The 22,946-nt window shown below is 38.5% G+C and overlaps 1 protein-coding gene across 34 annotated transcripts in view; it reads right to left on the minus strand.

The window, feature by feature from the left end:
- The window catches only part of NRXN1 (neurexin 1), a 1,005,516-nt gene that overhangs the window by 374,105 nt on the left and 608,465 nt on the right, over positions 1–22,946 (minus strand). For 2 of the 34 annotated variants that reach the window (XM_016137103.2, XM_016137102.2), the window contains exon 1: positions 15,893–20,685. The exons of 30 other annotated variants lie outside the window; for them this stretch is intronic. In XM_016137103.2, the coding sequence (XP_015992589.2) occupies positions 15,893–16,142 (250 nt within the window). In that variant the 5' untranslated portion in view covers positions 16,143–20,685. Of the gene's footprint in view, positions 1–15,892; positions 20,686–22,946 lie in introns of those variants that run through there. 2 more of the 34 variants (XM_036224891.1, XM_016137104.2) reach the window with 1 other exon arrangement.

Raw genomic sequence — 22,946 nt, forward strand, 5'->3', positions numbered from 1 at the left:
AGATGTATAATTTTACAGCAAAAACAAAAATTTGGCTGTAGGTAGGGACAACCTAATCCATTAAAACAGAAGTTATGAACCTTTAAAGGAAAGTTGCTTGTAGTCTACTTCCTATATGAATACGTTTTATGAATAAGTCTTTCTTAGGAAAGGGCAATTGACTTAACAATTTGTTAGTATCCTTGCTAATATTCTATTAAGAGCAATTGATCACTAATGTGATGATAGCAGGTTTAAGAAGCCTTCCCACATTATCTCCCTGTATCCAAGTGATTTCCCTGTGTCATATGGATATAAAACAATTGTCTTCTAATTGTTTATAAATTATGTGTTAGAGACTTACAAAGAATTAGGTAAAAGCCGGCATCTGAAGATATTTCTTGATAATGGCGTAAAGTCTTATTTCTCGAAGAGTTGTCCAAGAACCATTTACATTTGAATCTTTTAAAGTGGATTTTTAAAAATACAAATCTTGGGTCCTTCCCCAAATTTACTGAATGGACTCTTTGAGGTGCAACCCAGGCATCTGCAGTTTCAATAATATCCCTGGATGATTTTGATGAAGTTTAAATTTCAAGAATCAGTTTACATCAGCTTAAAGTATGACTATTTCCTAAGTAAGTGGATTACATATATTATTAAAATGTTTTTATTCTCTCTAAATAAAATTTATATAGCACTTTACAAACATTATTCCTCACATAACATGCTTCAATAAGGACAAGGATTGTTATTTTTATCCCATTTTGGAGAGGTCATCCAGCCAGTAACTGGTGTGGATCATGACTCCAAATTTCATGCCCTTTCAGCACATGATAAATTTTTATAAAAGCTATCAAAATGCTAAAGAATGAATTTCTAATGGTGAAATCACAGGCAATGGGGGAAACATTTAGATGTTTAAGGCTATTTACACAGATCAAAAGTTACACTCTGCTGACTACAGCTATCTTTAAAGTCCTTTCCAACTAACAGTATGAACATATCATTGCTTCTACAAAAGGAGGCCCTCTAAAAATCATTCTATAATCGGTATCTTTCAGTATTTATTGTTGGCCACTATATTAGGTGCCATAGATACAACAAAAAAACACACTCCTCATCCTCAGGGCATTTAATCCAGGGAACATAGAGTGTTGTTTTGAAAAATATATGGAGTGTTTCCACAAACACATACTTTGAATGCATTTCAGCAAAACCTATAAACTAATTAATAACACCCTGAAGCATTCACTTTTAACTCATTGGAGAGATCTCTGCTTCGGGGGAAATGCTGACCATCTTGCTCACTGATATCACCTTTCATACGATTATAAGCAAAATACATCTCCAAAGTGAGATGCTCTTTGTAAGTTCTTATCAAAGCTTTAATTATTAATTTCTTGACAGAATATCACAATTTTACAAGTGCTCTTAAATAATTCCCTACAAGTAATTAAGGGTTTTAATTATATACAGCTTCTTGGCACCGTTCATCTAAAAAACATTACAACATTAGTTAAATAAAGATACATTAAGCCTGAGTGCTCTCCCAGGTTGTATGCACACTCAGAGTTATTTCAAAAATTTATTCTTCAAGCTGGAACCCTCATTTCTTTTCCAAAAGACAAACCCTAATTAGCGACAAGAAAATTCAACCATCACACTAGCAAAATGTGTTGAAAGCCAGTCTCTAATCTTGACTATCTCTCCAAACAACATCTACTTTTTTATTAAAGGGCCTCGACCTCTTTTATCTTTTTCTTCTAGCCCAGCATGTCTAGAAGCATCCCCAGCATCCCTAGAATCCCCAGAATCCCTGGGGAATCATTGGGCCTACTCATCTCTGTGTTTCTAAAGATAGCACACAAATAGCCTTTGCTCGCGTACTGGTGTGGCAGAAGCAGCACTGGACTCCAGGAACCAGCATATTGTGTTTATGGCCTAGCTCTGCCATTTGTAAATATGTAACTATTCAGGCCACTTAAAATGACCAAGCCACATTGTTTCCCCACCTACAAAGTGAGGCAAAACCTGCCGTGTCTAAGGTATGGGCTTATTGCAAGTATCACGTGAGGTGAAACATAAGAAACCATTCTTAACAGTAAAAGCTCTCTACGAAAGGGAAAATGGAAATCTAATCAAACTTCTCCCCATCTACCAACATGACGCTGATCAGTTTCCTATAGAAATTTGTAAAGAAGGAAGATCTGTGCCTCTCAAATCCATTTGATAGTATAGATAGAGCCTCTAGTATGTTTTTAAGCAGTGGTAGACTGAAAAAGAGATGGCTCTCATCTCTTTCCAGCTGCTCTTCTGACACTTGGAAAGCCTCCCTGAGGTGCTTGAAAGAACAGGAGACAGGCAGGTTAAGTTTTAAAGACAAAGGCAGCATAATGGATTTGAGGGCCTCTTTCAGTCCTGTGTCCTTTGGCAGACAGTAAGACAATATCCTACCCCAAGCAGCAGGCAATTGATAAACATTTGTTGATTGGTATTTGCATTCTTGACACTCACAGTGACTTGCCAGCAGAGGTAAGCAAACACCCACCATTTTGGTAACAACCTGAATATCTGCATATTGTGAATGAGGAGGTTGAATAAAAAAAATTTTAAAAAGTGTAAAAACAGAGTCAGCTCTCAACTTCTGTTTTATCTCTTTCTCTTTGCACATGCAGAACTTTTAACAATGAGGATATCAAGTCCTCCTAAAGGCAACATGCAGTTGGAGCCCTGCCCCACTCTTGGTGAGCTTCGGGGGCTTTGAACCTGTGTGTGTTACACCAGCGTCTAGTGAGCACAGCATTGTGAGTTACAACTAAACTGAGAATCATGTCTCTATCCTATTCTGTTTTTCCCCAAGGCCAGAAAAAAAAAATTATTTGGTTGGTACATGTCTAAAAAAGTGCATGCACATACACATACACATACACAGACTCATTCACTCAGTGGTCAGACCCAATTGTCTGAGATGACTAAGAAAAATGGAATTTGCAATCATTGCATTATTAAAGAAAAAAAGGACAAGTGGAATGAAGGTGATGTTTTCTGCTCATGCTATTTGCTCTTGTTAAGAATGTCTTCTTTCCCATTTACCACATATTCGTCTTTAAAGTTTCTCTGAAGGATCACCTCGTTCATGAAGCATTTTCTGACCCTCCTGCTAGAAACTGTTTCTCTGATTTCAAAACACCTACAGTGCCATAGTGCAGACTGCCAAGACATATTTTTTGGGAGCCTTTTTTTCCTAATGGCAGGCACTCCATATGAAATATCTCCAGATTCTCCAAAACACTATGTCCAAAACACTACGAAATGCATGAATACATAAGGCGAGAACTAAATTTATGTGTCATGTGCCCCAGAGGAGCCAGACAATGCTTTCTTCAAGAGCACTCTTTACCATATCTGTTATCTAGAAAGCCATCTTCATTTAGGGAAAAATTCAAAGTACATGATTTCATAGGTTAAACTTGTTGCTGGCACTCACATACCATAAAAAGTAGACTTTGAGGAAGGGGCAAATTAACTTTAATCTTCAAACTGTTATGAAATTTTTGCCTACTACACAGTTCCCAAGACAGCCTCTTTTCTTAAAGAAGAGAAAAACCAGGCATGGACTTTAAGGTCCTGTTAAAAACATTCATTTATTTTATGAAATGATTAGCTATCTTTTAAAAGTAGGTGATCAAATTATAGTTGCTGTACATTTTCATTTGATTTAGTATTCTGAACTGCATATGCTCTGTTTAATGCTAGACTCTTAGCTTTTGGCTATGGCATCAAAGTGACCAGAGTAAAAGAAGTGGTGGAGCAATTCTGAACCAGGAAATACTGTTTCTCTTTCTGAAATCTTTTCCAGCTGTAATACAGCCAGGTAAAGATGGTTTAGCATTTGCTGACACTTTCAGAGACTAGTTGGGTGAAAAAAAAAAATAGTGAAATCATGTTTTTAATTCTCTCCTGATCATCAGAATATTCTCCCCATTTTAAGTCCTAATCTAAAAAAAAAAAAAAGAAATTCTAAAACAAAACAAAGAAAGATGCATCAATAATAGCCTTGGCTGTTAAGCCCTGATGAAGGATTCCTGGTTTAACTTCCACATGGACAAAAAATATAAAAATTGTTGGTTTTCTGCATAATATCCTCTTGCTAATATCTGTCATTCTTATTTTGGATGGATCAGATGCCAGGAAAAGATCTAAATTTCAATCTCTTATCTTAAGAAATCTACCAAATCGGTCTAGCATGATAAGAAGACAGTCTATTTTAAAAGACTCTAAAGATAGTTGTTTTTATAACTAATCTCAGTCCTTCCTAGTTTTTTCCTTATTGGAGTCCAGAGCAGAGAAGACCCACTGTTGGAAACGGGTTAATTCATTACTTGAATAGCAGCAATCACTTATCAGGCCCTGCACCATAGGATTCCATAAAGCACCTAGTCTTCACAACCTTACTGAATAGATTATTACAGACTCTATCCTACTCTTTAGGAAACTGAGGCTCACAAAGGTTTGGAAACTTGCTCAAGGCCAGTTAGTTAGTGGATAAGAAAATATCTAAGAGTAATCCTTTATCTTTCTAGGGAATTCCTGGAATTCTTTGATATTAGTGTAAGTGGAATTGATGTAAGGCCAGCAAATAAACTAAAATGAAAATTCTGGTGTTAAATTGAAACTAGGAGACTCAAACTTCAAAGCATTTACTATCCGACTTAAGAGTCTAATTAGAAATGAGTGAAAGAAATGCTTAAATTCTTCATGTAGTCATATAATACGATGCATATATAACCAACACAATTTAATTTTTAAAATCTTCAAGGTTTCATAATTTAAAAACCATAATTAAAATTAGGATAAATACTTATAAGTAGTTCATTAATTTTCAGTCATTTCTTTATGCCCTGCCTTTCGAACTATACAATTTTCTTAACCATTTACAGAGGGATCCCTTTCATCTCATGAGAACATAATCACATAATCAGACACACTGCAACTGTTCCCTTTTAATTGTAAATCATGGCTGGGCTTGCAAATTAGTCTATTATCACGGGAGAGCTATCAATTTGGTGGGGAATGTATTTGTCAACTAAAATGAAAGAAGTTAATAAACATTAATAAGCACCTTAAATCAATCACGCCTTTACCCTTGATGTGCTGGTAAACATGCAGATTAATAAGTCAGTCAAAACAAATAAAGTGATGAAGAAGGGAGGCACAGGCAGGCCTCTTGATGCCCTACATGGTTAAGAAGCAAGATGCTTACAAATTGGAATATACAGATGAGGCACTAAACCTTCAGTGAAAAGACTTGTTGGAAATTAAACAAAGTAAACCCAATTGTCATTCTTGGTTGGTCTTTTATGTTCCACTGGTAAGAAAAGCTGGAAGAGAAAACAAAATGATTCTTCAAGATAAATCATGTTTGTTGACAGCATAATACAGGGGTTAAGAGCATGGGCTTAGAAATGAGCTTGCCTGGGCTGAAATCCAGGTTATAATACTTTAGTTTTAAAACCTTGTCATTTCTTAACATTGTTGTGCCTTTACATCCTTGTGTAGAGTGGATTGATATTACCTATCTCACAGAGTTCTTGTGAAGATTAAACCAGTAGATAGTTCATAAAGGGCTTAGAATAGTACATGACATATATAATAAAGTGCTCAGTGATTATTCAGTAAATAAATGATATAATTGGCCTTTTACTACCATTTTACATCGCACTAGTTCTTTCTCTGCACAGCCTTTTTACTGAGGAGAATTGGGATAGTGACATCCTCCTATAATATTTAAGTCACTTCCTTACTATAAGCCAAGAGTTGAATTATTTCTTAGGTAAAAATAACTCAAATTTTTATTTTATAAAAAAGTAAAAGCAAAGTTTTATGTTTAAAAATAAGATTAGAGGGGCAAAAGTTTTATTACTGGCAAATACAAATAGACTGTTATTACAAAGGCAGCCGAACTATCGATATCTTGTGCATATGCTAAAACACAAGGCTTTTGTATAAAGATGTTATCAGAAACCCATAAGCAGTGTTCTACTTTTGATTAAGGTATAAGTTGTCCACGGCAGCATCAAAAACTCTATTATTTTACTTAGAACAAGTCTCAAGGAAAAGAATGAGTGGGGAAACAAGAAACATTATTTGCATATTTAATAGTATGTCCAATTAACCACTTTGCTGACAGAGACTATTCATTTTATTCCAGTATATGTGAATACTTTGATAGTACAGATGAAAAGTGATGGACACAGCATATTGCAATTCTGAAAATGATAAGTGTAAAAAAAGTGTAAAAAGTATAACTTAGAGTTTTGAAGGAAAGTTTCATTACTCATCTTTGGAAAGATTTACTCTAGGAAATGATTAATTTTCAGTATGTATATAGGCATAAATAGTCCAATATAGCAAGATTTTCAGAAATCAATATGAAATATAAAATAAGTACTAAATAATGTCTGCCGAACACATAGAAAGTTCAATTTCTATGATACACCTTTTAGGCAAAAATTCCCAGAGGCATTTAAATTATTCATGCTCTAGTATTACTTCTCTACGCTAGATTGTAACAAACTTGGTAAATGAAAAGAATAACTACATATAAAATGTCAAAGATACTAACTAGAGAACGAATCAGATTAACAAAGAAAAAGATTTTAAAAATCTCAAAGGGAAATCCATCAGGAAAATTACACATTTTCAAAAGTCCTGCTGCATGCCCAGATGAAAGTGACCAGGGATAGTATCAACTCAAGCATAGTACCAAGACACTGAGCTTCCACATCTGCTCTGAATGTGTTTTTCAGAACATATCACAATCCCTCATGGTGATGTACTTTATACTGTGTAACTATCCACACCTTAGATAATTTAATCTTAACGTAAAATTGGAGATTTCAGAATCCAAACTCTCTCAGCTTTAAGAAGCATCAGAAACACCACTTCTCTTTAGCAGCTCTGAATCCTGTAGTCATCTAGAAAAATACCCCATGGAACCTGGATGGTTAACTAACAGCCAGACAAGCTGAACCACATAAATAATTACATGTACCGATGGCAACCCATATAATCAAAAGAACTGTGCAGAAGTGATGTCCAACTCAGTAAATGACACTGCCTTTTATTTGACCACACATTAAAAAATCACTCTTACTATTTACTTTAAAATTTCCCATCTTTCTAGTTGCTAATTTTCAGACATATTTTTCTCAATTTAGTTACATAAAAATTACTAAATATGTACATGAAGTCCATACGCTGCATAAAAAGTAGGTCATATTATATAATACATTGAAATTGAAGATCCCATGGCCAAAAAGTTCTAAAGGTATTTGATTTTTATAACAAAAATGGCTACAAGTTTCATAGAAACTTCATGTAAAATTTAATATGTAGATAACTACATATCTTGAAAGTATACTGAAGAAACACCTTTCTATGTTACTTCAGTTCTAACTCACAAATCTCACAAATATTAAGTTCACACAATCAATATAGCAGGCTCTTTTTATATGCCTGTATACTTGGTGATTAAAAGGAAGTCTGTGCAAGAATCATCCTTTAGTCTTAAAACGTTTTATTATAATTGCTATTATTTGATGAATAACATTATTACTGCCTGAGTATAATGCTTTAAGTTAAATTTGAAAATGGCCCTCATTTATTAATCTATCCCCACCTGACTACTTATTTTTTAGCTATGTATCAAAACATAATATTAACTAAAATTTCTTCTACTAGAATGCAGGTGTAAATTTCACATCAATATTTACTTGAAATTCTTAATAATCATATGAGTTAACAGCCTTTTTCTGGCTAATTTTATTCTTAATAAAACTTTCTTTTTTGAGAAGTGCATTAGAAAATACAACACTGGGACAAATTCAGGGCTTCTAAATTCAAATGAAGTCATTTTTTCAAAACCCTGTCTCTTATATACTGTAGTAGAAACGCAGAAGTACTGAAGCTACTTATTAAATGACCCTGGCAGAATCATTGCCTCTCTAAATCTGCTTCCTTGTCAGCAAAATGGTGATCACAAGCCCTGCTTGGGATGCGATGATGATTAAATGAGACACTTTACATGAGGGCTCCGTAGAAATATATACTTAAAATATAGCTGTTTTTGCTAAATTCATTGAAAGCTTAAGAGAATTCATTATTATATGATCAACACTTTAAAAAATCTTGCATTTTGTGAGAGAATGAGATACTTCAAAAGGCTATTACCAGTTTCAATGTGAAGAGAGTCTACACCCTACACAGACAAAAAAACTAGACAAAAAGACTGACTCAAAAAGCAGAGGCTTTTCTAAGAGACAATCTTTAGAAACTCAATTGAGAGGCAAGCATCCTGAGCCTGACCTGCACACCATGGTTCCTGTGAACCTAAGTAAACCACCTCTAACTAATGATGAAGACAATTAGATGGCTTAAGGGACCTGAATACAATCTTTGCAAAAATATCTCCAGTCACAGTCTGTTTAGAATCAACGAGGGTCTGAAAAAAATAAGAGCATTAGAATATTTTCTTATTAAAATTTTTAGGGTGACATTAGTTAATAAAATCAAACAGGTTTCAAGTATACAATTCGATAATATGTCATATGTGTATCACATTGTGTGTTCACCACCCAAAGTTAAATATTTCAGCTATCAAATATTTGACCCCTTTTCTATCTCCCCCCCACCCAACCTCTCTGGTAACCACTAATCCACTATCTGTGTCCACGAGTCTGTTTGTATTGTTCATTTGTTGCTTTCAGTTATATATCTCACACATAAGTGAAATCATATGGTTCTCAGCTTTTCCTGTATGACTTATTCTGCTTAGCCTGATAATCTCAAGATCCATTCATGTTGTCACAAATGGCAACATTTCATCTATTCTTATGGCTGAGGAATATTCCATTGCATATATGCAACCACATCTTCTTTATCTAGTCATCTATTGAAAAAAAACACTTTGGTTGTTTCTATGTCTTGGCCACCATGAATAATGCTGCTATAAACATCAGGGTGCATATATTTTTGCAGATAAATGTTTTCAAGTGTTTTGGGTAAAGGTCGTTTGGTAATTCCATTCTCAGTTTTTTGAGGAACCTCCATACTGTTTTCCATTGTGGCTGAAACTATTTACATTCTCACCAGCAGTAACATGAGGGTTCATTTTTGCCTACAACTTTTCCAACACTTGTTATTACTTGTCCTGTTGATGATAGCTATTCTAACAGGTGTGAGGTGGTATCTCATTGTGGCTTTGATTTGCATTTCCCTACTACCTAGTGAAGTCGAGTATTTTTTGTATGTTTGTTGGCCATTTGTATGTCTTCTTGGGAGAAGCATCTATTCAGGTCACAACAAATTGCATAGAAGAAAACAGAGACACATTAAACTCTTGGACCTTGGATTTAGAAAGATTTTATGAATTTGACCTCAAAGGCAAGGGAAGTAAAGTAAAAATAAATGAATGGGACTATAGCAAAAGAATTTTAAAAGATCCTCATTACTAAAGAAATCTTAGCACTTAAAACTGGAAACGATCTTAGTACAATAAAAAAACTTACATGAATGACAAAACAACAGAAAAAGTCATATTCAATATTCATGAGATGATTAACACCTCAAAAAAACAATAGTGTTTTTTCTTAAAACAGGTACATACTACTGTAAATGAGGCATTAATGGCTGACTATGGTGAATGGTGATGAACATCAGCAGAGAAAAGATGGTTTTCACTATGTTAGGTTGCTCTATTGTCCTCTCAAAGACCAAGGGTCTAATTCCAGTCAGTCACCTAAAAAGAACTGCCTTAGGCGATACAGTGTTTTGATGAAACTGGATGATTAGCACAGCCCCATTGCTGGAAAAGTATTCTAAATAAGGTGGAAGATAAGTTAGAATATGTGGGTTCAATTTCTAACTCTGCTACTAATTAGCTGTGACCCTATGAGTTCAGTTCACTTAAATTTTAGATCTCTCTCTTCACACCTATAACATGAGAAGAATATGCTCCTGAAACTTTAGAGCTGGAAAGGAGCTGATATTCAAAGCTGTAACTGAATTCCAGAAGTCACAGAGTTAATAACTGGCTGAGCCATAACTAGAACTCAGGTCTCCTGATTTCAAGGCCTATTTTTTCTACTACAAGTATCTTCTCTCTGAAATCTCTTCTAATTTCTTTAAATTTTATTTTGTCATGGTAACAACAGTTAACAGGAGATCTACCCTGTTAACAATTTTCTAAGTGTGCATACAATTTTGTTAACCGTAGGTACAAAATTGCACAGAGGATCTATAGAACTTACTTTGTATAATTGAAACTTTGAGCTTGTTAATTATCAACTCCCCAATTTCTCTTTTCTCTAGCCCCTGACAACCACCATTCCCTTGATTCTATGAGTTTGACTATTTTAGATACCTAATGTAAGTGAAATCATTCAGCATTTGTCTTTCTGTGAGTGACTTATTTCACTCAGCATAGTGTCTTCAAGTTTCATACACACTATCACACACTGAAGAATATTCCTTTTTAAGGTTGAATAATATTCCATTGTATGTATATGCCACAGTTTCTTTATTCATTCAATCAAAATCACAAGGAGATATCACCTATTAGGATGGCTATTATCAAAAAGACAACACGTTTTGACAACAATTCGAAGAAACTAGAATCGTATATACTGTCGGTAGGGATGGAAACTAGTATGGCCACTATGGAAAACAGTGTGGGATTTCTTCAAAAAATTAAAAAGAATTAAAATCAGGATTTTGAAGAGATATTAGTTTGTAGTACTCTTTAGAATAGCCAAGATGTGGGAAAAACCTAAATGTCTTTTTTTTTTTTTAAACAAACATTTATCAAGGGGCTATTATAGTCTGGGCACATCAAATTCATAGTCTCATTTATTTTTTCACTGAGATGTAACTCACTGTATTTTCATTTTATAGACTGAGAAAACAATCTTAGTGATAATTAGCTTAATAAGTTTACACAATTCTAGTAAGTGGCAGTAGCCAATTTTTCACATAGAAATGTTTCTGAGAACTGTCATCACCACACCAAGCTGCCTCAATTACTTACACATTAACAAATTTAAATTAATGAATTGCCTGTCTTAAATACATGTGTAAAATAAGCCTTATCTCTGTTTGAAAAATAAAAGACTATACAGTGACATGGTGGAAAGCAATTGTGTAAAGAGCTCTTTATAGAGCATTAATATTAAAGGTCAATATAAAGTGATATAGAAAAAAACTTTACTATGTTGATGTTTTTATCAGCTCATTTTATAGTGAGCCCCATATATGTAAACTTTATGCTTTTTGTTGATTGTTTTAAAAGAGCAAGTTTTGTTTGCTTAATTGAGGGTCATGCTTTTGGTATCTTGGCTCCTCCTCTCTCACTTCTACTCCCATCATCCCCATTTTTATCTGGCCTTCTACAGTTCCTGATGCACAAACACGAGAACTGTACATATTCTATGTTTGCCAAATAAATGATTGGGCAATCTAAGAAATAAAGTTTGGTGCAACTGAAAATTACCCTTGAGTTTTGGATTGCTTGGACCATGATTGATTTAAATATTCTTCCAGAAACATTACCTGGCAATCTTATCTACAATAGCATTGCAGTGACGAACAGTTTTGCCCAAGAAGCTAAAGTGAGAAAGAGGTGTGGGGTAGGAATGTCTAGTTTAGTAGAATATTCAAGGCCAAAAATGTTTTGAGTCACACATATGAATTAATCACAAAAACAAAGCTATATTTTCTTTAATGCAGTAAAGTCAAATCTATTGTGTTAAATTCTGCTAACTCTGTCAGCTGCTGGACTGAAAAGCAAAGGGATCAGCTTTATCAAACGGCAACCTCCTGCCTCCAAGAAATAACAAGAGACACAAAAAGCTCCTCAGCAGAATCAATGAGGTGATCCCAGGGACAACGGTGAGGTGCCATCAGCCTCTCTATATTCATTATTATTCACACATGCTGGAACCAAAATGCCCTGCCCTGATCCTTGTAATAATTTCTACTCCAAGAGATCAATCATTAAAGCACATGGAGGACCCTCTCAGTTCGAATTCCAAAACCTATGAGCACATGGAATTTCTCTGGGCTATGGGCCTCGAAGTCTTGATTCATTCTAATTCCACTTTGACTGATTAGAAACTTGGATATTTTTTGGTGCATTTATAGTAAGGCTCAGTATCCCCATGCAGAAAATAATATTTACAATTCCCTCCAAAACACACCAGTCTTCTTAGAAGTTTAGCATGTGTACAAAAGTGTCTCAGAAAGAGAAACATTATAAATGCAAGACATTATTATTATCCTTATATAACAGCACTGGGCTACTTCAATTACAAACCGCACTTTCAAAGACTGTTAACATTCCCTTCTGGGAATGCCCTTCTGCCCTTTAATAGTATAAGATAATCATGGCAGTATAATTTCCGGAGCTCATATTTGTGGGAGGAGAACAGCCGCCACTGGTGTGCTCAGTTCTGTGATGGCTTTCTCCTTCCTTTATCCCCTGAAATTATTGAGAGTCTCTAAGCTAATTTTCAAAAGTATGCAGAGGTACTTAGGAAAGCCAGGAGCAGAAATGGGACCCTGAGCATTGCACTGACATCATCCTATGCTCAGCACATATGGCACATCTCTAAAGCAAATCTAAATGAGCACACTGGTCTATTCTGAACTCACGCTGGCTTTAAGTAGCATTCTTAATCACAAGCAAGCTTTCTTTTCATCATTTACAGTCAGACAGTTTATTTAACCAAGAAAATTTTCTACATAGGTATTTTCATCATTTATATGTTTAAGTACATGCAAAATAAAACGAGATCTTCCAGTGATCTCAAAACCTACTTTTGAATGCACTTTTAAAAAAATCCTCATCATAATCTCTGCAACTGGATCAGCTTGCACAAAGATGCTCAGGGTAGTCATGAAGCCATGAGCTCTTTCCGCACCCTGCTATCCTTGTGACACCTCATAATAGTGCAAATGAAGCATGGCCTGATGAAAAAATGAAGAAGAATGAACCTGGATAGTCAACCCAGCAGTTTTCAAAACATGGAGGGTAGACTCAGTTTTATCTCCCAAAATACACTACATGCGTTTCTTTCTTTTACATTTTCAAGCATACACATGCTTTCCCTATTATGAGAAAAATGTCATGATTCCAGGAAATTCTAATACAAAGAAACAGACTAGCTCATTTGTTCATCTATGTATGTATATTTTCAGTAGTCTCAAATTTTGAACTATACCTCATTTACACCTGCCTTGATTTTCAGGTTGAAATCTATCATATTGTCATTCACCTTTGCGATTCTCTGCACCCTCATCTATTAGGCTCAAAGATTATTTCCTTGTGGACCATAGTCTAATTAGCTGAATATTCAGGGAGTTTACTGACTCAACAAATTCAACACCACCTCTTTCTTATCAAGTTTCTGTTAAGCCACCACCCTGCCTGCCCAGCTCTTAGACCCTCTGGATCTCCACACTCACATCTCTTTACTCGCCACCCTCAGAGGCTTACTTCATCCTTCACGTTCCTTGACTGTACTCTAGCCAGACTTAATTCTCTCTCTTCAAGAGAGGGAAGAGATGAAGTAGGAAAAATTCACACAGGCTTTTATTTGGCAGAGGTGGTAAGTTTGCTACTCTGATAAAAAAAAAAAAAAAAAAGAATCAGAAAGCTTCCACCAAAAGTGTATGTGAAGAGTTTCAAAAACAAACAAATATGACTATACACTAGAACTTCTGAAGGAAAGAAAACGCTTCGTTTTTCAATGATAAATACGCCTGGTTTTTTCATTCACATACAATCACTAATCTGGAGAGAAAGAAATGTTTGTAAAGACCAGCAGACGGCGCCTGACTGGAGCAGCAGCAGCCGTGGTGAGGGGAAGCGAGTGCTGTCTCTGCGGCAGGGCCCCATGGTGCTCTCCCCTCCCCACATCCCCAGGCTCTCTCCTCTCAGAGCCTCATCTCTCCGGAGAGAGGCAGAGCCACAGAAAATAAGTTAATATGCATATGAGATTATTAGCCAAGAGCTTCCCACTGGTACAATTAGGCACCCCACGCCCTCGCCTACCCCCATCTGGCTCACTGCACCCACCCACGCTCTGTCTGCCCCTCCAATGCCCTGGCTTGCCTCCCTCCCCTGGGACTCACAGGATTCTGCACAAAATCAGGGCAATGGGTGAGAACTGCGCCCAGGTAACGGAGCAGCAGGCTCCTAGGATATTGTGAGCAAGTGGTGAGAGCAGACTCCTTACTGGTTCAGAGGATTCTATCTTCTCTGTCACTCTTATCTAAGAACCCTGGGTTTCACTAAAAATAGGGGTATCACTCCCGTCTCCAACCTACACACTCTTAACTGGAGAGAATCCTTGAGAGGGAACTGGGGGAAAGAAAGAAAGGGATTCCTAGGACCCATAGTGAGGTGTGTCCCCATGCCATTCCTAAAGAAGAGTTGTTACCTTTTTTTGTTCTCTATAACCTTCTCATATCTAACCAGACTTGTCCCCAGGTAGGAAGCCTATCCCTGGGGAAGGGGGCTGTCCTGGATCATATGCCCTGTTCCCTAGGTAATTCCTCTGCTTAAGGGAGAGGAATTACCTAGGGAACAGGGCATATGATCCAGACCTGAACCAAGTCAGAAGGAGGAAGGGGCTCTGCAAGGGAAGGTGGGAAAGGGAAATAAGGAGTGTCCACAACTTTGGCCCTGCTTTTTAAAGTAGCAGACTTTACACGGGGAGAGAAGACTGGGAGTGGGGAAGAGACTCACGAAAGCAGTTTGATATTTTATTTATTGGCAGTTCAGGGAATCTGAAATAGGAATTTATCTAAAGATGAGAAAAACCTGACCTTACATTGCTGGCCACTCTGGAGAAGGAAACTGCCCACCAAGGCTTTTCACATTCTGCTCTTTATAAAACAAACCAACAAACAAACAAGACCCAGGATGAGGAGAACAGGTTCTTTTTGCTCTAAATTCTCTCTCTCCAGGCAGACCTCCTGAATTATTCCCAACCTGTGCTCCCTGGGAACCACTAAGCTGAAGGAAAAAGTGGGACATCCCTTATCCCAACAGCCTTCAAACACGATCCTCAGGGAAGGAGATATATTTGGGTAACCAAGCAAGCTCTCTCTGCTGTATTTTAGAAAATAACCCAGCCCAATCACCAAAAAAAGAAGTGTATATGTGTGTGGGGTGGGGAAATGGGGATGGTGTTCAGAGGTTCTTCGAGTCTGGTAGGGACTGGCCAGAAAGAGAGAGTGTGCCGGGTCACCCTCCTACCTTCTCCAATGATGGGAAGAGGTGGGGGACAAAATGGATGGGCTTCCTGTAAAGTGAGTCCCGGGTCCCACTGACTGTCGCTGCACTCTGGGCACACTTTGAAAGAATGTGTGGGCTGGAACCTCTCCCTCCCTCAGGCCAGGGAAAATGGGCAAGAGGTGGGGCCCGCACACAGAGCACAGACAAAAGGTTCTGCCGAACCCTCCCCTCCCTAGCGTTCAGGTCCCTACTTTGAGCGCGACACCCCATCAACCACAGCGAGTGACCTACTGGCTAGGAAGTCCCCTTCCGCGGGGGGCCAGGGACGGAGGTGCCCGGACAGGGACGGTTATTTAATAGGTGTCCAAGTCCCTCTCCCAGCACCCTGACAAGGAAGGCCCCTCCCACCCTTCACACGAACGCCTGCAAAGCCTTCCCCCATCCCCTTTCTATTGTCTTCAAAGAGATAAGTGGCTCCCACTGAGCACACCCAAATGCACCTCCCGTTCTCGAGCTCCTATTTCTCCGAACCTTAGGGGCTGAGAAGTGAGCACAGGGTTGAAAGGGGCGAGCTCGGGAGTAACCCGCGAGAACTTGGCATCTCAGACCCACCGTGTCCGCCTCGCAAGGATGCCGGTGACCTGTAGATTGCAATAGGCACTGAATGATGCTTGCTGCTGCCATGGAAATGGTGGATGTGGTGCGCTCCCAAACTGGACGCCCCCCATGCCACTCCTAGAAGGCCGCTGAGGGTGAGCGGGACAATCCAAAGCAGGGCCAGGCGCCCCCCTGCGCCGCCACTGCTGCCACCAACCCCGGGCGAGCCCAGCTCGGCGCCGCACCGGAGCATCCTCTGGTACATGACGGGGTGCCAGCTGAGGGGCAGCTGCTGCCGGAGGCAAAGTTTGGGGCGCAGGGAGGGGAGAGGGCACCGGGGAGCAGACGGCTCAGGGTGGGCTGTGGGGCCACCGCCTCACCGAGCCAGAGCACCCATCCTCTCCCTCCTTCGGACAGTCTTCTCGGGGTCCTGAAGTCCTCCGTGCCTTGCACCCCAAAGAATCCGAAACATAGCCGAGGCGAATACAGCTGATGGGGGACTTGTCCAGAAAGGCAGCCCCAGGGGAACAGTAAAGGCGGAGTGGACGGCTGCTCCCAGATTTCCAGGGCTCCAGGTTCTCGAGAGATACTCCCAAAGAGTTTCAGGCGAGAGTGTGTGCCAGGGGGTGGGGAGCGGGGAAATTGCTTAAAGCTCCTCCGGGAGGGTCCTCACTTCTACATGACAGCCATCCACCGCGAATCCACTGGGTAAATCCATTTAGCATTGTGTGTGGGGACTGGGGAGGCCACTTCGCCGGCCCAACCTCCTTTCAAGGGAGAAGCAGACCCCATGGAATCCAGGCGCCCCTTTCCTCCATTCAGCCCCGGCCCGCTGGCCCGCTCGCGCCAGCCTCCCGCGGGCAGCGCGCAGAGCAGCGGCGCGCATCGCCTGCTCCAGAGGCAGTCTCCGTGTCCGCTGCCTCCTGACACTTAAGCCGGGCAAAGGGTTCTAAGGCAAGAGTGCACCCTTAGGAAGGAAGCGGGGATCCAACGGGGAAAACAGCAAAGGAAAAAGAGATGCAGTCGAAGGAGTAAAGGGGGAAAAGAAAAAAGAAGAAAAGAAAAGAAAAGAAAAAAGAAAAACCACACACGCTGGCGAAGCGAGGGGCTCTATGCAAATCTGCAGTCTCCAAACAGCAAATCACTGAAGCTGGGATGCAATGCAGAGGACGAGCCTATGTAACGAGGGAGGCTGGTCTGGCTTCCCACAAAAATCGCCCCGCTTTGCCTCTCATGCATTCGCCACACATCAAAGGGACACGTGCACAGGATGCTGGCAACACCTAAAAAGCAACTCCCCCTCCTCTGCCAGGTGATCCTTCCGTCTGAATCACAATGGCAAATGGCACCCTTCCCCTACCCCAATGGTTTAGATGTAACCAGTGTCCTGAGAGCTCTCTTAAAAGGGAAAGAATTTGGCTCTTTTTATTGGACCAAACTTATTCTGCCAGGTGTTTAAACCCAATCTGCTAAATATGGCTTGACACCATCTACTCAAGCATCAGTTTTGACCGATCTGTTAATTACACATATTACACATAACAAAGAGTCCTCCTTCCCTCTACAATATCGGATCTCATATAAGGCAGTGGAAGTGCAGGGAACCAAAACACACAGAGGGAAAAAGGGTGAGTGAGTGTGGCAGCTGATAAAGATATAGCAAAGGGAGAATGAAAGAGAGAAAAGAGACTAGTGGGAAAGAGGACGGCAGAGGAGAGCAACTGTATAAGACTGCCTGTATTTCAGTCAAACATTTTAGAGATATTTAAGAACCCACAAGATTTCTAAAGAAGCCCAGCTATGGTGATCTTTTATAAGGGTGGGGTTCTGCCTTTCTTTCATCCTGTCTCATAAGTAAAATAGCATAAAGAAACAAAATCCCCAAATCTAGTGCCCCCATGGAAGAGAGGACATTCATATTCTATTGGTCAAATGCAGCATCTTTAACTGGAAGCTATGTGTCCTGGATGACACACCAGCAAAGCCAACACACATCTAAAATTCTAAAAGCTACCACAGCAACTGGACTTGGCAAGAAGGACCACAGTCACTGGAGGCTGGCAGTTAAGATTTAGAATTATGATTGAAACATTCCTCCAGTTTCCACATGATGATAATACTATGACATATCTAATGACTGGACATTTTTGTCTTTACTTCTAAAGGGAAACAACTCAGAATAGACACTACTCCCAGAGGCTTCTCATCATCTATACAATCCCTTATATCAAAAAATATAAAGTCACATATTGAAAACAAAAAAAAGTAATTTTAGGAAGATTTCACTCAAATCAGCCACTTACCTATATAACAGTGTCCAGGGGCCACCAAATCAAAACTATAGTAATCCATCATCTCACATTCTTGTCAAAAGTTTATTTCATTTGACCAAAAAGATAATTCTTTAATAGTTTGCTAATTGAAATGGCTTAGCCATCCATGTCAGAGAAGGTGCTTTTATTTAAATATGCCTTATCTACCAACTTCCCACTTCTGCTCAAAAATCCACAGTAGCCAAATGAGGAACCTTCCATCGTGTACAGTTGCCACCTTTAACCCTAGGCTATTTTCTCTTCATTTCATTATTTTTTAGCATATGTATTTTCATTCACTAGTCAAGGGTTGTGATTTTCATTTTTAAAATATCAAGTAAAGCTTCCAAAGGAAAAGGAGGATAATCATCCTCACAGTATGGTTTTAGGACTCCAGGTTCATATTCTGAATTTGATATTTCATAGTATTAATATGAAAAGAACAGTGGATTAGGAAGCAGGAACCCTGTGCTGCGTGCTTGGCACTACCATTTACTGGTTATGTCAGATTAGTTACTTAGCCTCTCCCTGAGGCTCCGTGGCTTCCTTTATAAAATAGTCATGTTCCTATCTTTCCTAAGAATCCCACAGGGCAGGAAGGATAGAAGGATATAATGCAATATTTAATGTGAGAGTGCTTTAAAATATATCAAACACTCTTCACAATTAAGGCATTATGTCTCTCTTCCTATATTCGAGCTGATTAGCCTGCACAATTCATTCAGTTCTTTCCACCTTTAGGAAATGTAGGGCATTACATTGTTCTCCAATGCCCTCATACATGGTGTTAATATATCGTTCTCTCTCCTCCAACTAGATGAATTCCTGAAGGGAAGCAGAGTCAAATCTTTATTTGTACTCCCTCTAGTGCCCAGCATATGTGAAATGTAAGTAAGTCTCTTAGAACATACAGTCAATTCTCATGATTCCCAGCAGTCATGATTTATAAAATCACCGTGAACAGTGAATTAGCAAAGAGTGAACCAATGCTCCTAGGGCTTTGGTCTATGCGAGCCTCTGGTCACAACATTGTTATCAACTAATCAATAAATAACCTTGTGTTTCTTTGTTTAAAGACATCTTATTTAATATACACGGTTGATTCGTTAACATTGAACTTATTCATAGCTGATACCAGTATAACTCAAGCCTGAATGAAACTTGTCTAACACACCTGTTTTATCCATAAGGTATGCCATAGCCTTCTGCTTTGGAATGTTAGCACTTTGACATTATGTTTAGGGGACATCTTAAACAGCAAAATCACCAACAAAAAGCATAAAAATGTGAAAAATGTGGCACTAAATAGACCACTTGTTTATAGTACAAGAGGGGAAACAGCAAAGTGGAGTGTTATCTTGTTTGACTCTTGCTGGCAACTCAAACTTTATGAGCTTTATGCCTATGTGTTATCAACCACCATAGTGCTGTGGGTGTCGATTTGGAGTTTACAAATTTTAGTGAAGAGGTGAATTCATATCTGTGAATAATGGGACTGACTTTATTTGTTATTCTCTTGATTAACAGGGAAGGATGGCTGGGACTTTGGAGAGTGAGTTGTATAAACGAAAATGATAGGAATAGAACAAGTACAGAAGATTCTAATGAAACTTCCCAAGAACATTCAATAGAGAAGAGGCGTCCCTGTCTGTCTTATATTGTCTGGGGCCTTGGGAGAGAAAGGCAGGGTTAGCGAAAGGATAGGTAAGAAATCTATTTTACTAGAGTCTCAAGAGCTAAGGAAGAAATATTTATGGCTTCCTTGAAAGAAGAAATTGTAGCTGTAGTGTTTCAGGCAGATGTCTAGGGCACCTTTGCAATACCTAGGAGGTTCTAGGGTGGATGCTGTGATACTGATGTTGCAATATTTGTTATAAATGGCTGTAATTTGGTGGAACAAGGAAAGACTCTCTGTACAGAGAGTGGAGAAAAGTCTTGTGAGCAAACATATGCCTAATCTGGATGAAGTAAATAAAGCCTGTGCCTACTCTTTATGTCTCCTCAGCAGGGCAGTCCTTGTGGCTGGAACTGCATTATTTAAAGGAAACTGAGGCAGCATTTGAAAAATTGTGCTCAGGTGAGTGAAGAATTGGTTGTAGGAGACATAGTGCCTGGCACTCTGTAACATACTCTTAAATATTTCAGCATAGACAGTGGGATATAAATGTTAGTGTTGTTCTGTATCCCAGGAGAGTCAATTGCCTTCATCAGGAATTTATGCTCCTTTGTCTCAGCCAGAATCAGAGAAGCCAGAGGTGGCTTCTAGAAGCCTTGAGTTATCATCATCTCCAATCATGATGTGGCTTTGCTAAATAATATGTTAGAAACAGGTTATCATTGGTGAAATAAATGGCTTGTCATTGGTGTAATGGAAATTAGAAATATGTGATCTTTGGTGAAATCATTAATGTTCAAGATGGTTGGCCAAAATATCTTATAAGACATGCTTTGCTTCTACTAGAGTATGTGACTATGAGGTCTTTCACCATTTACTGTAAGAAATGGTACCATAGTAGTAGTAGTAGTAGTAGTAGTAGTAGTAGTAGTAGTAATAATAATAATAATAATAATAATAATAATAATAATAATAAAAGAGCTAATCATTTGTAACTGGCACAACTCAGAGATTTAAATGTATTAGTTCATTTAATCATCACAAAACCACAAGAAGTGGGTGCTATTGGTGATCTTTAATCTTTGTTGCCTCTTTCTGACAGATGATGAGCTAGATGCTGGCACTGAAATACTGTCATATTTGCTTTAGGAAAATCTTTTTTGAAACTTAAAAGAACTAAGGGCTGGACCCTCATTAAGCTTTCAGAACAAACAATAAGAATTTGTGCCTACTTGTTGATATATGTCTGATTCTGTAGCAGAAGTTGGTCTGCATCTTTGACCTTCACTTGTAAAAATTCTTGAAAGAGTGGTTAACTTTCACCTGCCTTTAACAACTGTGGCTTTGAGATCTACCAAAAGAACCTAATAGCTGTGCATAGTAAACTGTCCTAGGTCCATTCACTATTGATGATTTATGATTATAAGAAAGAAGGTAGCCTAAGTCAGACAATGGGATTAAAAAATGAGAGATGGGTTTGAAAACTGAGGGGATAAAAGGAAGGGGAGAGAAGAGGAGAGTGAGTGGAAAGGCGTGTGTGGGGAGAAATAGACAAGGACAGGTCATTTCAAACTATTCTTTATACATATTCCAAAAGTCAACCCTCTGTCTCAAGAAACAGGATGGCTGTTAGGCAGACACTTTCAACCTTTTCATGTTTTTCTTAATTTTAATTGGAAATTATTACGGCTCGGTATTAAGGTTTTTTTTTTTAAGTAGACACTAAAAGCAGCAGAGGAGAAGTATATTAAAACTCACAGGCAACACCAATCTTTTAAAAATTAAAAATGAGGAGAGTGCCAGTCTCACGTTTTATATTTCTACTGCTGTCAGCACACATACAAAAAAAGGCAAGCAGACCCCACGTACTCCTCTACCTGCATTTCTGAGTTGAGACTGAGAGAGAGTAAAGAGGGAGGTACTTATAAGAGGGTGCTACCCATGAAGTTTAAAGATAAACCTCTGATCTTATTACCTTTCTGGGTTGTTGCAGGTCCCTAAGGGTCTACTGAGAAAAGATCAGAATAGAAGAGCAAGAGCATTAAGAGTAAAACACAAAAAAGAACAAAAAAAGAAGAAAAGAAATGTCAGGGCTAAAAGCATCCCTGGAGATTCTGCAGTGCAATCTCTTTATTATTCAGATGATAAACTTGAGGCTGACAGAAGTAATAATGTTACCGAAAAGCCAGACTTATTTATGAAGTGTGTACTTATCAGGAAATGCACTTTCATCTCCTGCCACCCATAATCCAGTCATAGACTTAGATTGGTGAATTCAGTCAATTTAGTTATTGCCTGGAACATCCACATAGATATAACAAATGGGGGAGGGGAGAAAAGTGGTGCTGGAACCCAACAGGAGTCAATTCACTCAAATTAAATTAAAGCCTAGAAGTGCAGTTTGGCTTGTGAAACATGAATAGATTTACGCAATAAAGGAGAGCAATATTGTGGCCATTGATTGGGCTCCAACTAACGATATGCTATCATTCAATCACTGCCATCTTATATTGTTTGTATAGTTGTTTCGACCTAATTGTGTTGCTGACAAAGTAATAGAGGTTCATGCTCTTTTGACTTAAATATGTTCATAATGCAGTGAGAGAGAACATGTGACTTGAGTGTCAGACTGAATTTGAATATGAGTTGATTGTTACTATTCATGTGAAACTGGGTTTAATGACCCCCTGCCCCAGTTTCCTCATCTGTCATATAACACTACATGTAATAGAATTGGAACAGTTTTGAAAATATATTAAACACTAAATATAAGTAAATAGCATTTATTCATATGATCATAATTTTAGATAGGTACTGAAGACATAATGATAATAAGCCATAATGTGATTTTTAATTTAGCCTTATTCTAAACTCTCACTTGACAGTCAATAGTCAAATTCGGCCACCTTCCCAGTAATTCCGTACTTCAGTCACTGTTTCTCTAAACCTGTAGTGTTCAAACTTTAGCGTGCCTGAGAATCATTAGAAAAGCTTGTTAAATCATAGATGGCTTTGCTTTTGATTCCCTGGATCTGTAGAGAGGCCTGATAGTTTGCATTTCTAACAAGTTCCCAGGCGATGCTCATACTGCTGGCCCAGGGAAACCAGATTTTCAGAATCCTTGCTCTGTCTGAATGTCGAA

The sequence above is a fragment of the Rousettus aegyptiacus genome, unplaced genomic scaffold (genome assembly GCF_014176215.1).
Source record: "Rousettus aegyptiacus isolate mRouAeg1 unplaced genomic scaffold, mRouAeg1.p scaffold_m13_p_7, whole genome shotgun sequence".
Taxonomy (NCBI): Eukaryota; Metazoa; Chordata; class Mammalia; order Chiroptera; family Pteropodidae; genus Rousettus; species Rousettus aegyptiacus.